Source organism: Trichechus manatus, unplaced genomic scaffold, assembly GCF_000243295.1.
Source record: "Trichechus manatus latirostris isolate Lorelei unplaced genomic scaffold, TriManLat1.0 scaffold00121, whole genome shotgun sequence".
NCBI lineage: Eukaryota > Metazoa > Chordata > Mammalia > Sirenia > Trichechidae > Trichechus > Trichechus manatus.
The window spans coordinates 2116122-2135137 of NW_004444057.1; the positions used below are offsets into that span (position 1 = coordinate 2116122).

Below are 19016 nucleotides of genomic sequence, written 5' to 3' on the forward strand. Positions count from 1 at the left end.
GGGATATTGGCCTTAATTTAGAGGGTTAGGGAATCTGAGAAGTTAGATAAAGCAAGATGTTACTTTCTTCTGGCCTGGTTTATAAAAGTCAGATTCAAAAAGTCGTCTTCTGTGCAATGTGAATCATTTTATTTCTCCTGCAAATAATTTCCCAAAAGCCCAGGTCAGTAAAATATATTAGTCTTCTGAAATGGCCATAGACTTTATAAGCTGTTCTGGGTAAGCTGTGCAGAAAGTGACGAAGAGAAAATACGCACTCTGTGCTACTCTTTGTTGCTGATATGAATGGGCTAAATCATAGGGGCCATGCAGACCCTGTTTCTGTATGATTTTCACACTCAGGTTGTTCAGATGTTGTATTTTAGGGATTGCAAGAGCATCTTAATTAAAAATATGTTTAAAAAAATCCTTCTCTGTGAACTGAAATAAGTCATCTTATTACAATATGTATATAGTTACTGCAGTTGGAAAATATCTGAAATTTAGAATACCTGGGTTTTTAATTTTCAGTTTTGCTGCTTAGAGTAAGAGAAGATATGAAAGAAGAGTGGCTTGTAACTCGAGGTAGGGGCCAGCTATCTAGGGCTATTGAACAAAAGAAAATCTGTTGAATAGTGTGTCATGGGAAGAGCAATAGAAATTGTTCAGTAAACTGTATTGATCATCTACTGCCTGCAAGGCACTCTACTAGTTAAAAATAGTGGAGAATACGAAAGTGTAAGATAGAAATCCTGCTTTCTATCTACTTTTCAGTTCATTGTAGGAGTTCTGACGTTTTAAAAATGAAGAATGAAGGACCAAATTATGTTCGATATAATTATTTTTAAATGTTTTCAGAAAGGGGGGAAATAAAGAGAAAAATGTACAGAGAGTTCAGTAGAATGACAGAAGGGGGAATACCTGTGCCCCAGAAGCAGAAAGGTAGACTTAGATGTAAGAGTATTCTTCTCTGGTGACTCCTTGGGTTGCCTCTAAAGATTGTCAAGGCAATTTTGTGTTTTCAGCTGTATGTACAAATGCAAAGTTCATTTCTAAGTACTTGGCCCACATAAGATATAGGAAATGGAATTTCCATAATTTTCTGAATTAACCAAGATATATTAGTTGATTTCTAATTACTTTTCTTGGAGTGAGAGAGAGGGGCTTATTTCTCTACACTGGAATATAAGGTCCGCAAGGGCAGGAGTGTTTGCCTGTCCTGTTTACTCAGATATCCCAAGTGCCTGCAACGGTGTAGACCCCCAGTAGAACTTTTGAATTAATTTTTAGAAATATGAGACTGTTTAGAGCCTCTGGTATTCTTAAGTCTAGTAGTGAGCTATCAACTCTAGTGTCATTAACATTTGTTTTTTTCCTTATAAGGAGACTAGAGAATTGGTAGGGGAAACATCAAAGATGATTCTTAGAATTTAAGCCTGGAGGTCTGGAAGATGGTAGGTCTTTAATAGAGATAGAAACCAAAAGAAGAGTAACAGATTTTTTTTTTTTTGGCTTTAACAAAGAGAAATTTATTTCTTCACAGTAAAGTAGGCTAAAAGTCCAAATTCAGGGCGTCAACTCCAGGGAAAGGCTTTCTCTCTCTGTCTGCCTTCTTCTCATCGTTGTTCCCCGGGACTATTAATCCAAAGGACACGTTCTGCTCCTGGCACTGCTTTCTTGGTGGTATGAGGTCCCCCTGAGTAACAGATTTAAGAGGAAGGATGATAATTTGGTTTTGACAATACTGAGTTTGAGGTGTCAAAGAGAGATGTCTAGCTAACCAAAGATGTGGGTGAGGGCTAGGCTCAGGGAGTCATTTACATAGAGGTGATAGTTGAAGTAGAGACTTGAGTGTGGTTACAGGTTGAAGTGAAGCCTTTATAAGGAGGAGAAATACTGAATTTTTCAATGAGAAGTAATTAATGATATAGGAATGTACCAAAGGATATACAGAGGCAACTGGTTGAGACACAAGTATAGGAGTTAATCTTAAAAACCAGAAGGAAGGAGACTGAAGACAGAAATGTCAAGATGGAAAAAGGCAATTGAAAAAGCTCGTATTGGATGACCTTGGTTGTTAACAAAATCCTGGACCTCTTGCTACATTCATTTATGAGCAACTACATACTAATTGTTTTGTGTTCCTCATATTAGCCTTCTAATTTAAATACCTTAAACTTAATTATGTTTATTATATAACCTATTACTTAGTTCATGTATATGTGTATGTGTATCTGTCTGTCTGTCTATCTATCTATCTATCTATCTATCTATATATATATATTTTTTTTTTTCCCCCCAGGTTGTAAGCTCTACAAATGGGGAATTAAACACAGATGACCCCACTGCAGGACGTTCAAACGCACCCATCACAGCCCCTACGGAAGTAGAAGTGATGGATGAAACCAAGTGCGTATTCATTTCGCTTGTTTGAATAGCATTTTTTTCTTAAACTCTGCATGTATGAGATTTATAGTCACGTACAGTTACTTTCAGGGAATTTTTTTCAAGAATAGGTGCATGCAAAACTGTTTAGTTATTTTAATCACTTAGGTTTAAGATAGTGCTACTTCGTAAATATTTCAATAATTAAAAAGTTGTTTTTTACGAACTGTGCTCAAGTTCTTATTTAGAATTAACAGCATATTTTTAGCTTTTCATTTTTAAGAGTGTTTATGCATGGAAGTTATTGCTGCATGGTAGATGTTCATTTTTTCTGTAAGCATAAGAATAAATGGTTATTAATTTTGTAGTATCCTGCATGCTTTATTATTAGTTTTACATTATTTATTTATTTTTTTGTGAATGTAAATTATAATATGGCTGCTTGGAAAAATTAAGCATGAAAAACAATGTGATCATTTCAGCGTGGGCTGTTTTCTGATGATCTCTCTCTCTCTTTTTTCCCTTGTATTTTTTTTTTTTGTGTGTGTGTTTAGCTGCCAGAAAGTGTTGAACATGTGGTGAGTTCTCAAGTGTAGGCAGGCAGAAATAGCTCCATTGATTGTAATTTCAAAGATTTAGAATAATTTTGTGTTTTTAAAAACAAACCTCTCAACATAGTAATTATAATTGGTTTATTCAAAAGTATTTGATGTCATTAACATAAGCTCTGAACAACAAGAAATAATTGCTTGAGGAGCTCTTTTGCCTGCTGCAACTTTTTTGCTTCAAGTGATACAGATTTGGGAGAACTTTGTAATTGAGTAGATGGTACACCGACCCTGCTTGTGCTTATGCATTTGTTGTGTAACACAGAGGCTTTATTTGCTATTTTAGATAGGAAGAGAGGTTTTGGAGTTTTCTTTTTCCTTGTTTGAATATACATTGCAGCCTCCCCCTGCCCCACCAGTTTACTAACTGATTATCATTGCCATTGAATATACATGATAAATTTTATGATAAACTATACTGTGACATAGCGTTATGAAAAATCTTTATCTGAATAGTTCTTGCTACTTGCAGGTATTATTAAAAAAAAGTTCCTATTAGTAGAAATAATACTGAATTTATTTTCTAACATCTATTTTTACTTGTAAACTTGTGTTTAAAATGCTTCTCTCAGTTTCAAGACAATTTTGAGTCAGCCTTAAAAAAGTTGCTTAAATTAAAGGTTTGAAATGGTTAAAGTGCTCAGCTGCTAACTGAAAGGTCAGTGGTTCGAACTCACCAGGCTCTCCAAGGGAGAGAGCTGTGGTAATCTGCTTCCGTAAAGATTGATAGCCTTGGAAAGCCTAAGGGGCAGTTCTGCTCTGTTCTGTAGGTTCACTATGAGTTGGAATCAACTCAATGGCAGTGAGTTCGGTTTTTTTTGGTACTCCTATCCAAAATGAACCTTACATAATTTCTAAAGTAATGTTTATTTACCAGATACAAAATGAGGAAACTTTTGTGAGTATTTCTTTTTAAAGAGCAATGGCCAGTTTTGACTATGGAACTTATTGACAGTATGATGCAGTTTAGTGGATTTCAGGGTATAATTAGTCAGCTATATACTGTACATTTTTAAAATAAACAATAAAAACAATGGTTTATGCTTATTTATGAATTTTAATTACAATCCTAAACTCAGTTATAAAAGTAGGGAGGCAACGTAGCAGATTAGAAATCACATGTCCTTTGCAATTAAACATAGATCGTAGAATCCTAGTTCTGCCACTTATTACCTTCTTTAAGCTTGTTTCTTTTTCTGCAAAATGAGGCTAATAATATCTGCCTCATAGGTTGTTGAGGAAATTAAATGTGATAAGGAACTGGTATTTTGCCTGGCACATGGCAGGTACTCAACAGCTGTTATTACCCGTTAATTCTTCACTTCCCAGCTGCCAATGGCCTTTCTCCTCCGTGTTCCTCACAAGTTTGTGCTTCTTCCATCAGTGTCCCATGGACTTCCATACCCACACTGTTCATTAAAACTAAGCTATTCTGTGTTTGCATCCTCTTAAAGACCTGCTTTCAACCAGATCTATTACATTTATCCATTAAACATTTACACTGCTGAAATTCCAGACATATCTGATATTGTCCTTGCCCTTAAGTAAACTACAAACTAGTAGGAGAAGGGGAGATTGCAGTTTTAGTAGCATATATCTGTATATGATAAATATGATGAAAAAGGTATAACCAAACTGTTAGAGCTTATAAAGAGAAAGATTACTTCCTGATAGGATGATCAGAGATTGCTTTATGGAGGTGGCATTGAAGAATGGCATAGTAATTTATTTAGTTTGGATGGATATAGATGTGTATGTCCACATGTTTGGGTCTCTATTTGTAGGCGTTGGGGGATGAGAAAGGAAGAAATGGTGGGAAGGCTGTTCCTGAAGAAGATGTTCTTCATTGTTTGGAGCATCAATCTAGACTCTTTGGTGTGGTGGCCCTTCATCTTTTCCAGCCCCATTTCCCTCCATTTTCTATTCTGAGCTGAACCCTGTATTCCATTGGTTCCTTAAATCTGCCTCTGTATATATTGTTTTCTTTATCTACCCACTACTAGACTGTGAACTTCTTGGAAACAAGGACTCTTTTTCTTCTTATCTATAGTACCTAACACAGTGTGCCTCAATAAATGACTACTAAATAATTGACCCTTTACCAATGTAAATCTCTACTCCTTTTCACAGCCAAGCTTGTCAGAAGTGTTTCCTTTGAAGGGGTAGGAGACAAACTCTTCTGCTCCTATCATTTCATTAGAACTGTTCTTGTTAAGAGCATAATTACCTCCATTATCTCTAAATCCAGTAGTCTCTTTTCAGATTGATCTTTTAGCCATGTTTTCCTGTCTTTCTTTGCTCACGTCTGTTTGTTTAGCACTGTATCCCTAGTGCCTAGCTTGGCACATGGTATGTGCTCCTTTGATTTTTTTTTTTAATTGTTTTTGTTCAAAGCATATACCAATTCAAAAATTTCTACATGTACAATTCAGTGACATTGATTACATTTTTAGAGTTGTGCAGCCATTCTCACCTTCCTTTTCTGAATTGTTCTTCCCCCATTAACATGAGCTCACTGCCGTCTAAGCTTCCTGTCTACCCTTGCCAGTTACTGTTGTCAGTTTAATCTCATATAAATAATTTTTCAAAAGAGCGTGACATTCAAGACAAACATTCTTAACTAAATAAGCTGACCTGTTTGGTTTTAAATAAGATTTCAGGGAATATTTTTGATTTAAGGTTTAAGGTTTCACAGTTATCTCAGGGCAACAATTTCAGGGGTTCATCCAGCCTCAGTGGCTCCAGAAGGTCTGGATTCCATTAGAATTTTGAGTTCTGTTTTGTATTTTTACCGCTTTTGATCAGGATTCTTCCATAGAATCTTCTATCAAAAATGTTCATTAATGGTAGCTGGGCACCATCCAGTTATTCTGGTCTCATGGCAGAGGAGGTATTTGTTGACAGAAGCAATTAGGCATATATTCCATTTCCTTCTATTCTTGACTTTCTCTCTTCCTTTGCTGCTCCAGGTGAATGGAGACCAATTGTTATACAGTTGGACCTCCGTGTCTGCAGGTTTTGTACATGTGGATTCAACCAACCGCGGATCGAAAATACTCGTTAAAAAAAAAAAAGTTACAAAAAGCAGAGTTTGAATTTGCTACGCGCTGAGCACTATGCTGAATCCACGCAAATGGAATGTTTATAGGCATCCCCTGTTATAACCTCCCACCATTTCACAGATCCTCAGTCTCTCTCCAGCACTCATCGTTTGAGCATTGTTCACCTTGAGTCTTGTCATTATTCCCTAAACAATACAGTACTGTATAACAACTATTTACATAGCATTTATATTGCATTAGGTGTTATAAGTAATCTAGAGATGATTTTAAAGTATAGGGGAGGATGTGCGTAGGTTATATGCAAATACTGCACCATTTTATATAAGCGACTTGAGCATCCTCGGATTTTGGTATTGGGGGGGGGGTCCTGAAACCAATCTTCCGTGGATACCAAGGAACGACTGTATCTTGGATGGCCATTTGTAAGCTTTTAAGACCCTAGGTACGATGCAGCAAACTAAGAGGTAGAACAGAAAAACTAAAAATGATATTAGGCCAGTTGCCTGGGATTCCCACGAAACCATGACCTTAAACCTTCAAACAAAAAACCAGATCTCATGAGGTGTTTGGTTGTAGCTCAGCAGCCTTGGCAGCTGCTCTCTCTCCCTCTCTCTCTCTCTTTTTTTTTTTTTGATAAAAGCTTAATTAATATTTGCTGAATGAATGAATTCTCTTGATCTTTTTTGCTGAATTCTTCTCTACCCTACACAGAGTAGCAGTTCTTCAGATTTCCGTCTTAGGCCCATTCTCTCTCACTGTTAATTACACTTGCTTTCTAGACAATCTCATCCATTCCCATTGCTTTAAAAACCATCTTTATATTGATAACTCCCAATTTTATATATCCAATTTATTCGTCTCTTCTGACTCACAAATCAGCTGTTTACTTGACGTTGCCACTGAGATGTAGCTCAGATATTTTAAACATTATGTGTGGAAAACTGAATCCTTGAAACTCTCCCCCCCCCCATATCCCCTGTCTTTTCCTCCTCCCTGGCATAACCCCTCTCAGTGAGTGGACCCTCTCTTTATCCAGATGCTGAGACTAAACGCTTAAGAGATATCCTCAACACTCCCTACTCCTGAACCAAGTCCTACAAATTTTGTTTTAGGGAGAAAGACATCTCTCAGATCGTCTGCCTTGCCATTATCTTTGGCTCCTAGCAAGGTATCTAGCATATAAAGTTTTCAGTAAATCCTTGTTGAGAAAAAAAATGAATGTATGAATATTGAAAGAAAAAAGCTTTACAAAAATCTGTGTTTTAGTTTTTCAAGTGAAACATTTTGTTTTTGAGAGAATAAATATTTAAATAGTAATTTAAAAAAATATTGCATAACATAATGCTGTTATGCAATAACTGTATGTATTACTGTTCTATAGACTTTGAAGTTACAAGCCTGAAAGAACTTTTCCTGTAGGGATTGACCTTATGCAGTGAAGACATGGAGATAACAGATATTCAGATGTGATTATATAATTAGAATCTGAAACATAAATTAAAAGAAAACAAAACCAAACCCACCCTTCCCAAAGTCCAAACAAATAAGCAGAAAGATTTTTGTGCTTCTTCCTAAACTAGATGATGAGGGTTAGGGATGGGACACATTCTTACCAAGTAGCTCCTATTAGAATGGCCTTCCTTGTATGATCTTTTGATTCACTAGAAGCTATTTAAAGCCGTTGTATCTGATAATCATGAGAAACTTTATGGCATGTACAAGATTTATCTCAACATTTTTTGTATAATGTTGAACATCAAGTCATGTTGTTGTTGCTTTTGGAAAGATGTGACAATTTAGGCTTTAAAAAGAGAAAACAAACAAAAAACTAGGTTTATATCGAGCAAAATGTCTGGCTGCCTGAATGTAATTAACTCTGCCCCCAACAAAAGTGACAGTAGTCTATACTGCAGGTTTGGAAGTCAGGCTGCTTGGATTCAAATTCCAGCAGCATGAGACAGAGCAGCATTTCTGAGCCCTGGATTCCTTCTCTATGAAATTGTGTAATTCATAGTAGTTTATTTATACTCATAGTACTCTTACGGATATTGTGAGGATTAATTGATATAATGCATATAAAATGCCTAGACCATATAATAAGTGCATATAAGTTCTCAATAAATAGGAGCTATTACTACTTGTGTTATTAGGGACTTCTTATTTGCAAGCTCCAAAACAAAAACCCGTTGTTGTCAAGTCGATTCCGACTCATAGTGACCCTATAGGACAGAGTAGAACTGCCCCATAGGATTTCCAAGGCTGTAAATCTTTAAGGAAGCAGATTACCACGTCTTTCTCCCATGAAGCAGCTGGTAGGTTCCAACCAATAACCTTTCAGTTAGCAGCCGAGCACTTAACCACTGTGCCACCAGGGCTCCTATTTTGAACGTAATTTACCTAAAATATAAATTACTCACAAGAAATTGCCCTTGGGATTTGGGTTATTTGTTAGAATTGATGAATTGTGTTAATCCTATAAATTCTGGACCTTGTGCCCTAGACAGCTCATGGCTCCATGTTTTTAGATCTGCTCTGTTTGTCTATTACATGTGGCATGCATTGCATAAAACTCGTTGCTGTCGAATGGATTCTGACTCATAGCAACCCTGCAAAAACTAAAAAACCAAACCTGTTGCCATCGAGTTGATTCTGACTCATAGTGACCCTATAGGACAGAGTAGAACTGCCCCATAGAGACTTTCCAAGGAGTGCCTGGTGGATTCAAACTGCAAACCTTTTGGTTAGCAGCTGTAGCTCTTAATCTCTATGCCACCAGTGATCATTAATCATTAGGGGAATGCAAATCAAAACACAGTGAGATACCATTTCATACCCACTAGGATGGCACAGTGATTAAGAGCTCGGCTGCTAACCAAGCAGTTGGCAGTTCAAATCCACCAGCTGCTTCTTGGAAACCCTTAGGGTAGCTATGAGTCAGAATTGACTCGATGGCAGTGGGTTTGGTTGTGGTTTTAGGATGGCTGTCATCAAAAAGACAGACATAACAAATCTTGGCGATAATGTGGAGAAACCGAAACCCTCATACACTGTTGGTGGGAATGTAAAATGAATGGTGCCGCCTCTTTGGAAGAAAGTTTGACAGTTTCTCAAAATGTTAAACATAGAGTTACCATATGACCCAGTAATTCCACTACTAGGTATATATCCAAGAGAGATGAAAATATATACCCACACGAAAATGTGTACATGAATGGTCATAGCAGCATTACTCATGGTAGCCCAAAAGTAGAAACAGCTCAAATGTTCATCAGCTGATGAATGGATAAAAAACCAAACCCGTTGCCATTGAGCCAATTCTGACTCATGCAACCGGATGTATTACAGAGTAGAACTGCTCCATAGGGTTTTCTTGGCTGTAATCTTTACAGAAGCAGATTGGCCTTTCTTCCACAGCACCACTGTGTGGGTTCGAACCGCTAACCGTTAGGTTAGCAGCCGATCACAAATTTGCGCCACATGGGGAACTTTGTGATGAATGGATAAAATGTGGTATATACAATGGAATATTATTCTACAGCCTAAGGAATTGAGTATTGATACATGCTACATCATGGATAAACCTTGAAAACATTATGTTAAGTGAAAAATCCAGACACAAAGGGCCACATATTATGTAATTCCGTTTATATGAAATGTCCAGAATAGGCAATATAGAGGCATAAGGTAGATTAGTGATTGCCTAGGGCTGGGAAGGGGAGGATAGGGGTGACTGCTAATGAATAATGGGATTTCTTTTTGGGGTGATGAAAATGTTCTGAAATTAGATGGTGGTGATGGTTGCTCAGGTCTGTGAATATACTAAAATCTACTGAATTTTACACTTTAAAAGGGTGAATTTTATAGTATGTGAATTATATTTCAATAACCCCCTTATAACAGAATGGATAGCAACCCATGCTTTCAGTAATGCTTTCCTCCATGTTGCTTGCAGAAATTCTCAGAACTTCCGTAACCCTTCATTAGTTTAAAACTCTCTTTAAACAATGAAGTTTTTTTCTTTCCTTTAATTAGGTTCATTCTAACATAACTACTAGTTCAATACTGCATTACTGATATCCTCTTAGTCTGAGACTAATAAATGTGAGCATGATTGCCTATTCTAAATCTTATCTTATGCTTCTCTCTTCTGCCGTTTTACAAGTATCTAGGAACCTGCTTGAATTCTCTTTCAGAGTTTGTATCCTTTCCAGCTTCCTTTCTTCTTACTCATGATTGACAGAAATCCTTCTCACCCCAACCCCATTAATGACAATGTATTCTACCACGGACTTGTCAGCATCTTCAAGTTACCTAGAATAGTAATGATTTCATTGTATTGGAAAATATTCTGTTCTTCCAAGTATAAAATGACACCTTCAGTAGTAATGAGGTTTTTGCCTTACTTTACTTGCTTACTGTAGCTGAGAATTTTAAGACAGATGATACAAATGACAACACTCTCTTCCATGAATTGGAGAGAGCAAGCCTTGTTTTGCTTTAGTTATTGAGTTTTTAAATAATATAAGACAATCTTTTTTTTCTTTCTCTTCCTTTCCCCCTTCCAACATTTATTGAACAGGTTTTTGTATGTTTGGTACTATGATGATTATGAAGGTAAATGCAAGGCCCTTATATTCCTTTAAGGAAGATAGTAGTATACTAATGACTTTTATATAGTAGTTCTGAAGCCTGACTTCATATTACAATCATCCAGAGAGTTTAAAAAACATACCAATACTTAGACTGTACTTTCAAAGTTCTGATTTAATTAGTTGGTCTGTAGTGGGGCTGGTTATCAGTATTTTTAAAAACTTCCATTTAAGGAGCAACCAGGGTTGAGAATCAATGGTATATATAAGATACTATAGTATAAGCACTACAGGAGAGGGATGAAATGTTTATTGGAGTTCAGAGAATGGAGTATGCACTTACAGTTGGGAATATCAGAAAAGTCTTCATGGATCAGGATACATTTGCACTAATTCTCAAAGGATGAGATTTGGCAAGGAAGATGGGGGGAAGGAGTCAGAGAGAAGAGGATGAGCAACCATGTGGAGCAAGGAAAGAATGGGGTATGTTTGAGGAGTAACCCATGTGGGTATAGAGTGTGCGGATGCATTAATGGGGACTGAGATAGGCCAAGTGCCTGATCTCAAAGGGCCTCAGTAGTCAGGTAAAAGAAATTTGGACATTATCCTTCTCAGCACAGTGAAACGAACTGTCATATTGAGCCAAGAAATGATCCGATTGAGCCTTAGAAAAATCAATTTGGCAGCAGTTATGAGGCTTATGTCACTTCCTGGGGCCCATCCAATTTCAAACAGTAGTTCAAAATATAAAATAAAATTTTCTAACATGACTAGATATAGAATTTATGTTTTGGGTCATTAGTCTCTAGTGATTAAACTGTTGTAATAAAAAAAAAATTTAAGATGACAGTTGTAAGTCATTCATTTAGTTCCTGCTTACGTGTTCAGTACTTTGATCATCTCTAGAACTATAAAGATGAGTAAAGCATATTATGTTTTCCAAGTGATTAGTTCCGTGAGGAAGAGAGAAGCATTAAAATTACAGTACAAAGTGATAAAGACTATATAACTTTTTTTGGAGAGGGTAAGTAGATTTTAGGCTCAAGGAAGAGCATGTGCAAAGATATAGAGGCATGAAAGGCCATATCATGTGTTCTAGGTTCTAGAAATGGCGAGTAGATTTTTGCTTTTGCTAGCTTATTTGTCTGTAGTCTAGGCTGTGTGGAAAGGAAGCCTAATGGAGATGAGACTGAGAGAAGGACAGTGGAAATCTGTTGGGACCAAATTATGAAGTACTGTGTGGACTTAATACCTTAGACAATGAAGAACCATTCATGGGACTTGAGAAGAGCATGGCCATATTTTAGAACAATGATTGGGGCCAGTTTGGATGGTAGGTTGGAGAGAGGAGAGACATAAGCTGGGAAATCAGTTAAAAGGTTCTCAGCAGTGATGAAGGCAAATTGAGAAGGTCTGAACTAAGCCAGCATGAGAAGATGGGAAGATTCTGAAGTCATTTCAGACTCGAGACACTAATTGCATATGGATAGAAAGGAAGAAATTGGAGAAGAAGATGTTTCTGAGGCTCCGAGTTAGAGTAGTTATGTGGATGGTTTTGTTCTCTGGATCTAAACTCTTGTTGAACTTAAACAGTTTCCTCATTTTCCCTCTCATTTTTTTTTTTTTAAATCAAGAGATCCAGAGAGATGAAAATATGTTTCAGATACAAATTTTAAGTGGAAAAATTCTTTATCAAAGAATTAAAGATTAGATGTAATTAAAAAGATATTTTTTGTATAGCCGTCAACCAGCTCAGGAGAAGCTAGATAGGTCCTGGAGTCTTGACTAACTGGGTGTGGTCTGGGAGATACCAGTGGTCTCCCAACCAATGGATGAACCAGTGAGTCATTGTAGGAAGGGACAGATGAGAACTTTAGATCCAGGTGAAGAAACATGCTTTGGTTTCTAGGTAGATTTGTGACAAGGAAATGTATGCCATAGATCCAGGGAAACAAGCCAAAATCTAGATGAAGTAAAAGCCAGTGAATAAAGGGGAAAAAAGGTGGTGCAGTGTCAACAGCAAAGCCTTGGCCTTTACCATGTACGTTTTCTGCGCAGCTCAGGACTTCGATCCATTGTGATTTCCTGTTTCCTGCCTAAACAGTACTTTAAACAACAACTTTAGAGTTCATCAGAAGCAGGCATTAACGTTTAAGTCCAAAGGTTTTTGGAGCCGATATGTGGCTTCAAAGCTTTTAGGCTAGCTACCGAATGATTGTGTCAGAGCATGAACCTGACCTGTGATAGCATATTGGCTCACTGGAACCACATAAGGAATAGTAAAGAAAGAGCCAAGAAAAAGAGGAGCATTGACAAGAACATGATTTAAGTGTCCAGGTAAGCCTTATCAGTTTTCCCAGGGTAGTTGTCAAGATTCTGGATCTGAAGAGGCCTCAACTGAAGTATGAACAAATGTGTAATATAATTTGCCATTGAGCAACAAGGGGAGAAAACATTTTTAAAATTTTAAGGGCATGGATAATTTTCTAAGACCACACCCAAATCCTTTGCTGTTAAGTTGATTCTGACTCACAGTGACCCTATAGGACAGAGTAGAACTGTCCCCTAGGGTTTCCAAGGCTGTAAATCTTTACAGAAGCAGACTGCCACATCTTTCTCCCGTGGAGCTGCTGGGTGGGTTTGAACCGCCAGCCTTTCGATTAGAAGCCAAGCACTTTAACCACTGTGCCACCAGGGCTCCTTTTTCTAAGACCAGATTATTGAATTTATTGATAAAATTAACTTGCTCACATCATCTGTGAGAACCTCTTTTATGTACCAGTTCACGGAATCCTTGCTATTATTTGCAGTCGTTATGACTAATAACTGCTTTTCCCCCTTTCACCTGTACCAAGTACTAAAATTACTTTCTTTTTTTGTGCCTGCACTCACATAAATTGAAGACATGGGACCCATTTAGTATCTGTAGCGCTCGGCTCATAGCATCCAGGACCAAGAGACCATTAGAAATGGCAAAGCAGGAGGGGTGATCAGGCAGGTGCATCTAGAGAACAGTGGTTCTTAACCTTGGGGATTCAGACTCCTTTAAGGGCTGGGTATAAGCTATTTTTCTCTAGAAAAGCCTCAGAAAGACACCCTTCATTTTAGGAGGTTTCAAACAGGGTTTGTGAAACTCTAGAATGCTTTAGAATTTTTGTAGGTTCTTAATCTAGGAGCTAGTTGCATTTATGAGGCAAATTTGCAGCAGTTTTTGGAGGTTTGGGGCTTCTGAAGTAGCACATCATTTATTTATTCAATAAATATTTAATGAGTACCAGCTTTGTGCCAGTTCATGGGGAGATCTGTGAGCAAACCCTTATGAAGCTTACATCCTAGTTTGGAGACAGATAAACGCAAGTTCAGAATAATGGTAAGTACTGAGAGGAAAGTAAAACAGTCATGTGATAGGGTGGCTATGTGGGGTGACTCTATTTTAGATTGAGTATTTGAGGCCAGGAGACAGTTGAGATGAAACCTACTCCCATAATCTCTAATACTGTAAACCAGTTGTTCTGGTAATTCTTACCTTAAAAAATCAGCCACAGGTTGAGTGTGTGTCATATAGCTTGTTGTCAAAGATGAAAATGACCATTAGCCTAGCAAATTTTTTTCCCGTAGAAACTCTAAAATATCAATTTACTTTTAACTTTAAGTAAGTATACTTCTGAAAGTATATTTTGAGAGCATCTCAGTTCTTTCTGTATTTGGGTGCATTCCTAGCATATAAAACAATGCTGCCCTCTGGTGGCAAACAGTTTAATAGTATCCCAGCTTTACTTTGCAGTCTCTTTCAGAGGTTTACTCTGTTTAGTAGAACTTATTTCTGACTGAAACAATGAATATCTTTTTTAGATTGTATTTGAATTTAGAAGGTCTTGCCGTGAGAATTCATTTGGAAGTCTTTATTTAGTCTCAGACACTTATATGGTTTTCTGTGGTGAGTAACATGCAATTGAAGGACAGGTTACATAATAAATGGGAATCATTCAAGTCTCTGAACTTCATGAAAGCAGGTTAATAGTCGTAGAGAAATAAAGCACACAAGGTGAATTGCCAATACAAGCATGGAAAATCCTGGACTTTAACTTGGTTTGCATAGCCCTTAAAACACCTTTTTGAGTAGAAATTTCTTAAAAGTATATCCATTGGAATCTGAAAAGACAAGTCATTAGGAATAGTGAACGTTATTAGCAGAATTTTATATTAAAAATTTCCTTCGAAATATGACCGTAGTCTTTAATTTACTACTCTGAATTTTTGGCCTTCTTCTTCTAAACACCAATTTTATTATGTTTCACTTTTTGCCGTATGAACATTTTCCTGAATCCATAATCAAGTCTTTAATTGAAAGATTCTTTTTCAAGTATTGGTTTTCATCTCTTAGAGAGTAACTTAACTTGATTTTTTTTTTTTTTTTTACTTTTTTAGAAAATTTATATAAATGAGACTTACATATATGAGAAACCATCTGAGTTAAAAATAAATTTCACTTATTTTCCAAATCCAGGGAAAAAAATTACTGCATCCTGAATCTTTTGGTTTTGCAATAGTAGTTCTCCTTTAGGGTCCTAACTGGGTACTTTAGTTCTTTCTGGTGGTCACTTCAATGAAAGTAAAATTCGTAAATATAGATAATTGCACATATTTCTAGTTGAATCTTTATCGGCTGATAAATACAGAGTTTTTAGTTACTTACATTTTATGGTCTCATCATTAAGTGCTGTTTGAGTGTACTTAAGGAAATGCAATTACATATTTTGGTTTTGAATACCTCAACAAAATAACTGAACCACACCTTTTGAGGTTGAGTCGATTCGAACTCATAGAGACCCTATAGGACAGAGTAGAGCTGTCCCATAGGGTTTCCAAGGCTGTAAGTCTTTACGGGAGCAGACTGCCACATCTTTCTCCCATGGAGTAGCTGGTGGGTTTGAACCGCTGACCTTTTGGTTAGCAGCCGAGTGCTTACCCACTGCACCACCAGGGCTCCTTTGAATTCCCCACCCAAAACCAAACCAAACCCACTGCTGTCAAGTTGATTCCAACTCCTAGTGACCCTATAGGATAGAGTAGAACTGCCCCATAGGGTTTCCAAGTCTATAAATCTTTACAGAAGCAGACTGCCACATCTTTCTCCCTCGGAGTGGCTGGTGGGTTAGAATGGCTGACCCTTTTGTTAGCAGCCCGGCATGTAACCATTGTGCTGCCAGGGCTCCTTGTTTTATAATCGTGACAAATCATAATAAATTATCTAAAATTATTGTTGGCCAAAGATAATGTGGTTGGAGAAATTGTGTAATTTAATTGGATAGGGTGGATTTCTGTTATATTTGTTTCATAGAAAGCTATAAAACATACCTAGCAGTTGTTTCATCTTCTGTAATCTTTTGCCTGGTAGGACAATTGAAGCTATATGGTCTTTATTATGCTTAGCTTGAAAATGTTGAGTTAATATCCTTTTATGAATGTGGGTTGGTATAAGTTACAGGAAGATCCTCATAGATCATGTTATATACAGTCTTTTTATTACAGCATTTTGATGAAGGAATCACCATATATGTAAATATACCTTGCTTTTATTACAAAATATGATTTATACATCTACACACACACACACACACACACACACACACACACACACACACACAGACACAGACACAGACACAGGATTTCAGTGGACAGCCAACCATGCCTGTTCCAGAGCAAACTCAGCCCCAGGAACTAAAGGTGACTGTTTGAATGTTTTCTTTTTTTTAAAAAAAGGAGCTTCACTCTATGTGGTAGGTCATTTGGGATGTTCTGATAGAGGGACTTTCTGAACAGGGAGAAAAGCTGTACCTTTTTGAAGGAATGCTAGACTTTTAGGAGATATACGCACATACTTAAGTATGTATGTGCGTTTGGGGGGAGGAGCTGGTTAGTGATTCTCATTTGACTGTTCTGGCCTATAGCAGCCTCAGCATTGTTCTACAGCAGCCATGATGTGTTACATCTTCTTATGAATGGGAGAGTTTACTATGAGAGAAACTAGTTCTCTCAAGTATTATATATAGATTTTTTTTCACCTTGGAGTAACAGGACTGTATTTCCTTCATAGCTTATAAAACTGGATCATCTAACCCTGATTATTCTATTTTAAATGTTAATCACAATTTTATATCTTTACAATAACGTAATAAGGTTGATGAAATTCCTGTAAATAATTAATTAATTAAAAATAACTTGACATTCTGTATAACATATTTTCTCTCTTCAGGTTTGTGATTATGATAGGAAAAGCCTTGTTGAAGAGTATATTTCGGATTTCTCTTTTTACTTTTGGAATCTAAGCTGATTCTTAGAGAAAATAAAACCCCCCATGTTAGGATCATTACTGCATTTCTAACGGTGGCTTTGACAATTGTACGTGAATAGCAGGGAGAAAGGGAGAGGATACATGAGATAAACTTTACGAAAGCATGCCGCTTCCAGAATCTGTCGAGTATCCTGAATAACATGTGGTGGGTCAGTGAGGATTCAGCGTAGCTCCTCAATTAGCCTTGATGCAAAGCTTTTTCAGTTAAGTGGCTCTTTTTTTATGCTGCACAGAATATCTTGCTATTCCTAAAAGGCACGTTGATGAAACATAATAGTAGTAACTCTGCCTTAGTTTCACTAATGTATATGCTTTACTGGCATGTTCTCTGATCATCTTGCACTAGCCTTTTGCTTTTTATGACCATTTAAATTAACGTGATAGATTCAGCCTTACTTTGTGACATTTTAGTACTTTTGTAATAAAAGGAATATTTCCTTCCATCTGCAGGTGCTGCTGTTTTTTCAAACGAAGGAAAAGGAAAACTGTTCAGCGCCACAAATGACTTTGGACACAGACAGATCATGGGGAATTACTTACATATTCATCTGCTGTCTTGTGATTAAAATCATCTCTGTAGTGACCACATATATTTTCAAGGACTCACTCTTAAAAACATCATATCTTCATACTTCATTTTGTGATTGTCTTACGGTCATATTTTTTTCTAATTTAACTTTTATGGAAGCTTTAAAGTTTTGTCAAAACATGAGTGCTTTGCCCATCAATGAAAGGAATGGACTAGTGCAGTGGTATCAATAAATATAGTTCTATAGAACATTTTTCAGAAGCTCTTCTCCTGTTGTAGAAAGCAGTACAGTATCTTAAATGTCAACCAGTTTTATACCTAACCTGGTTTTTTATGAGTTCTGTCAGAGCTTAATCAAACAGGAAGTTTCTCCCCAGTGGATAATGCAACAGAGAAAACAGAGTCGCCCAAATGTTTAAAAGAAGTGATTCCTTGAGAAGTTCATATTTTGTATGACATCTGCATTGAGTTCAGTATTACTGATGGTACTGCTATTCATGAGTCATATTAAGAGTCTCTGTGTGAAATCATGGTACAGTCACTGCCCAGAGGTACTGAGGAAAAAGCTCTTTGGATTCTGCAGATGGTAGTGATAAATCACGAGTCACGCGGTGAATATGAGTTCTGCTTTTGTTGCACCACTATGTGAAGTGCGGTGTTGCAGATGTGGCAAAAGTGCTTATTAAAAAAATGCAAAATATTTGTATAATGCAACTTTATGCTTCCAGATAATAATGTATTTAGACAGCAGGAAATGAATACTTTGAGAAATGAGATATGTTGGAGTTTAAAAAAATATACCAAGGAGAAAAAATAAATGTGAACCTCACTGAAATGTATTAAGGGTGAAGTCTAAGGTGACCCTGTTGAAACCTACTGCTGAATGGTTACGTTCTCCCTTAAGCGGAAAACTTTGGATGTGCCACACAATGGTGTTCTGTTTATTAAAATATTTTGCTTTTTGATTAAAAAAAAAAAAAAAAAGACCCCCAGCAATAAAAATTGGGTCACTCTGTTGCCCTTTGTGCACATTAGTCTCTTATATTCAACTTTGCTGGTTCTCTGGAATTTTCTTACTATTTAGCAGAATTGTGATGATTGAAATATATTTTGGAGAGGATGGGTCAGGTGCTTTGCCTCCATAGTCTTTTGAAGTGCCTGCATATGAACAAAGTAACAGTTCTATAAAAACAGAAACCCATTCCACTTTTCAAGTATGCTTTGTTTTAAGCCATGAAGACACAGTGTACTTTTGTCACATATTACTAGCCAGAATTTTCAAGAAGAGTTAAAACAAAATGACTGGCTGCAAAGATGATTATATTGTTCAAATCTTATACTTACCTTTCATTTATAAATTGTCACTCCTTCCATTCAGTCACTTCTTTGTCTTTGAGTGCATGCCTCCAGGCATGCTTATTTATTTTTAATGTCTCAAGGTAACATTTGAAATGTGTATTAAAGTAAATAAATCCACATTTTTGACTTCATTATTGCATTTACAGGGAC

General features: G+C 36.8%; 1 protein-coding gene across 13 annotated transcripts in view; it reads left to right on the forward strand.

Moving 5' to 3' along the window:
- The window catches only part of CSNK1G3 (casein kinase 1 gamma 3), a 167747-nt gene extending 149238 nt beyond the window's left edge, over positions 1-18509 (forward strand). For 7 of the 13 annotated variants that reach the window (XM_023738677.1, XM_023738674.1, XM_023738675.1 and 4 more), the window contains 3 exons: positions 2282-2388; positions 2919-2942; positions 17429-18494. In XM_023738677.1, the coding sequence (XP_023594445.1) occupies positions 2282-2388; positions 2919-2942; positions 17429-17483 (186 nt within the window). In that variant the 3' untranslated portion in view covers positions 17484-18494. Of the gene's footprint in view, positions 1-2281; positions 2389-2918; positions 2943-17428 lie in introns of all 13 variants that reach the window. The other 6 variants (XM_023738680.1, XM_004384281.2, XM_023738683.1 and 3 more) reach the window with 3 other exon arrangements.
- Positions 18510-19016: the final 507 nt, after the last annotated feature.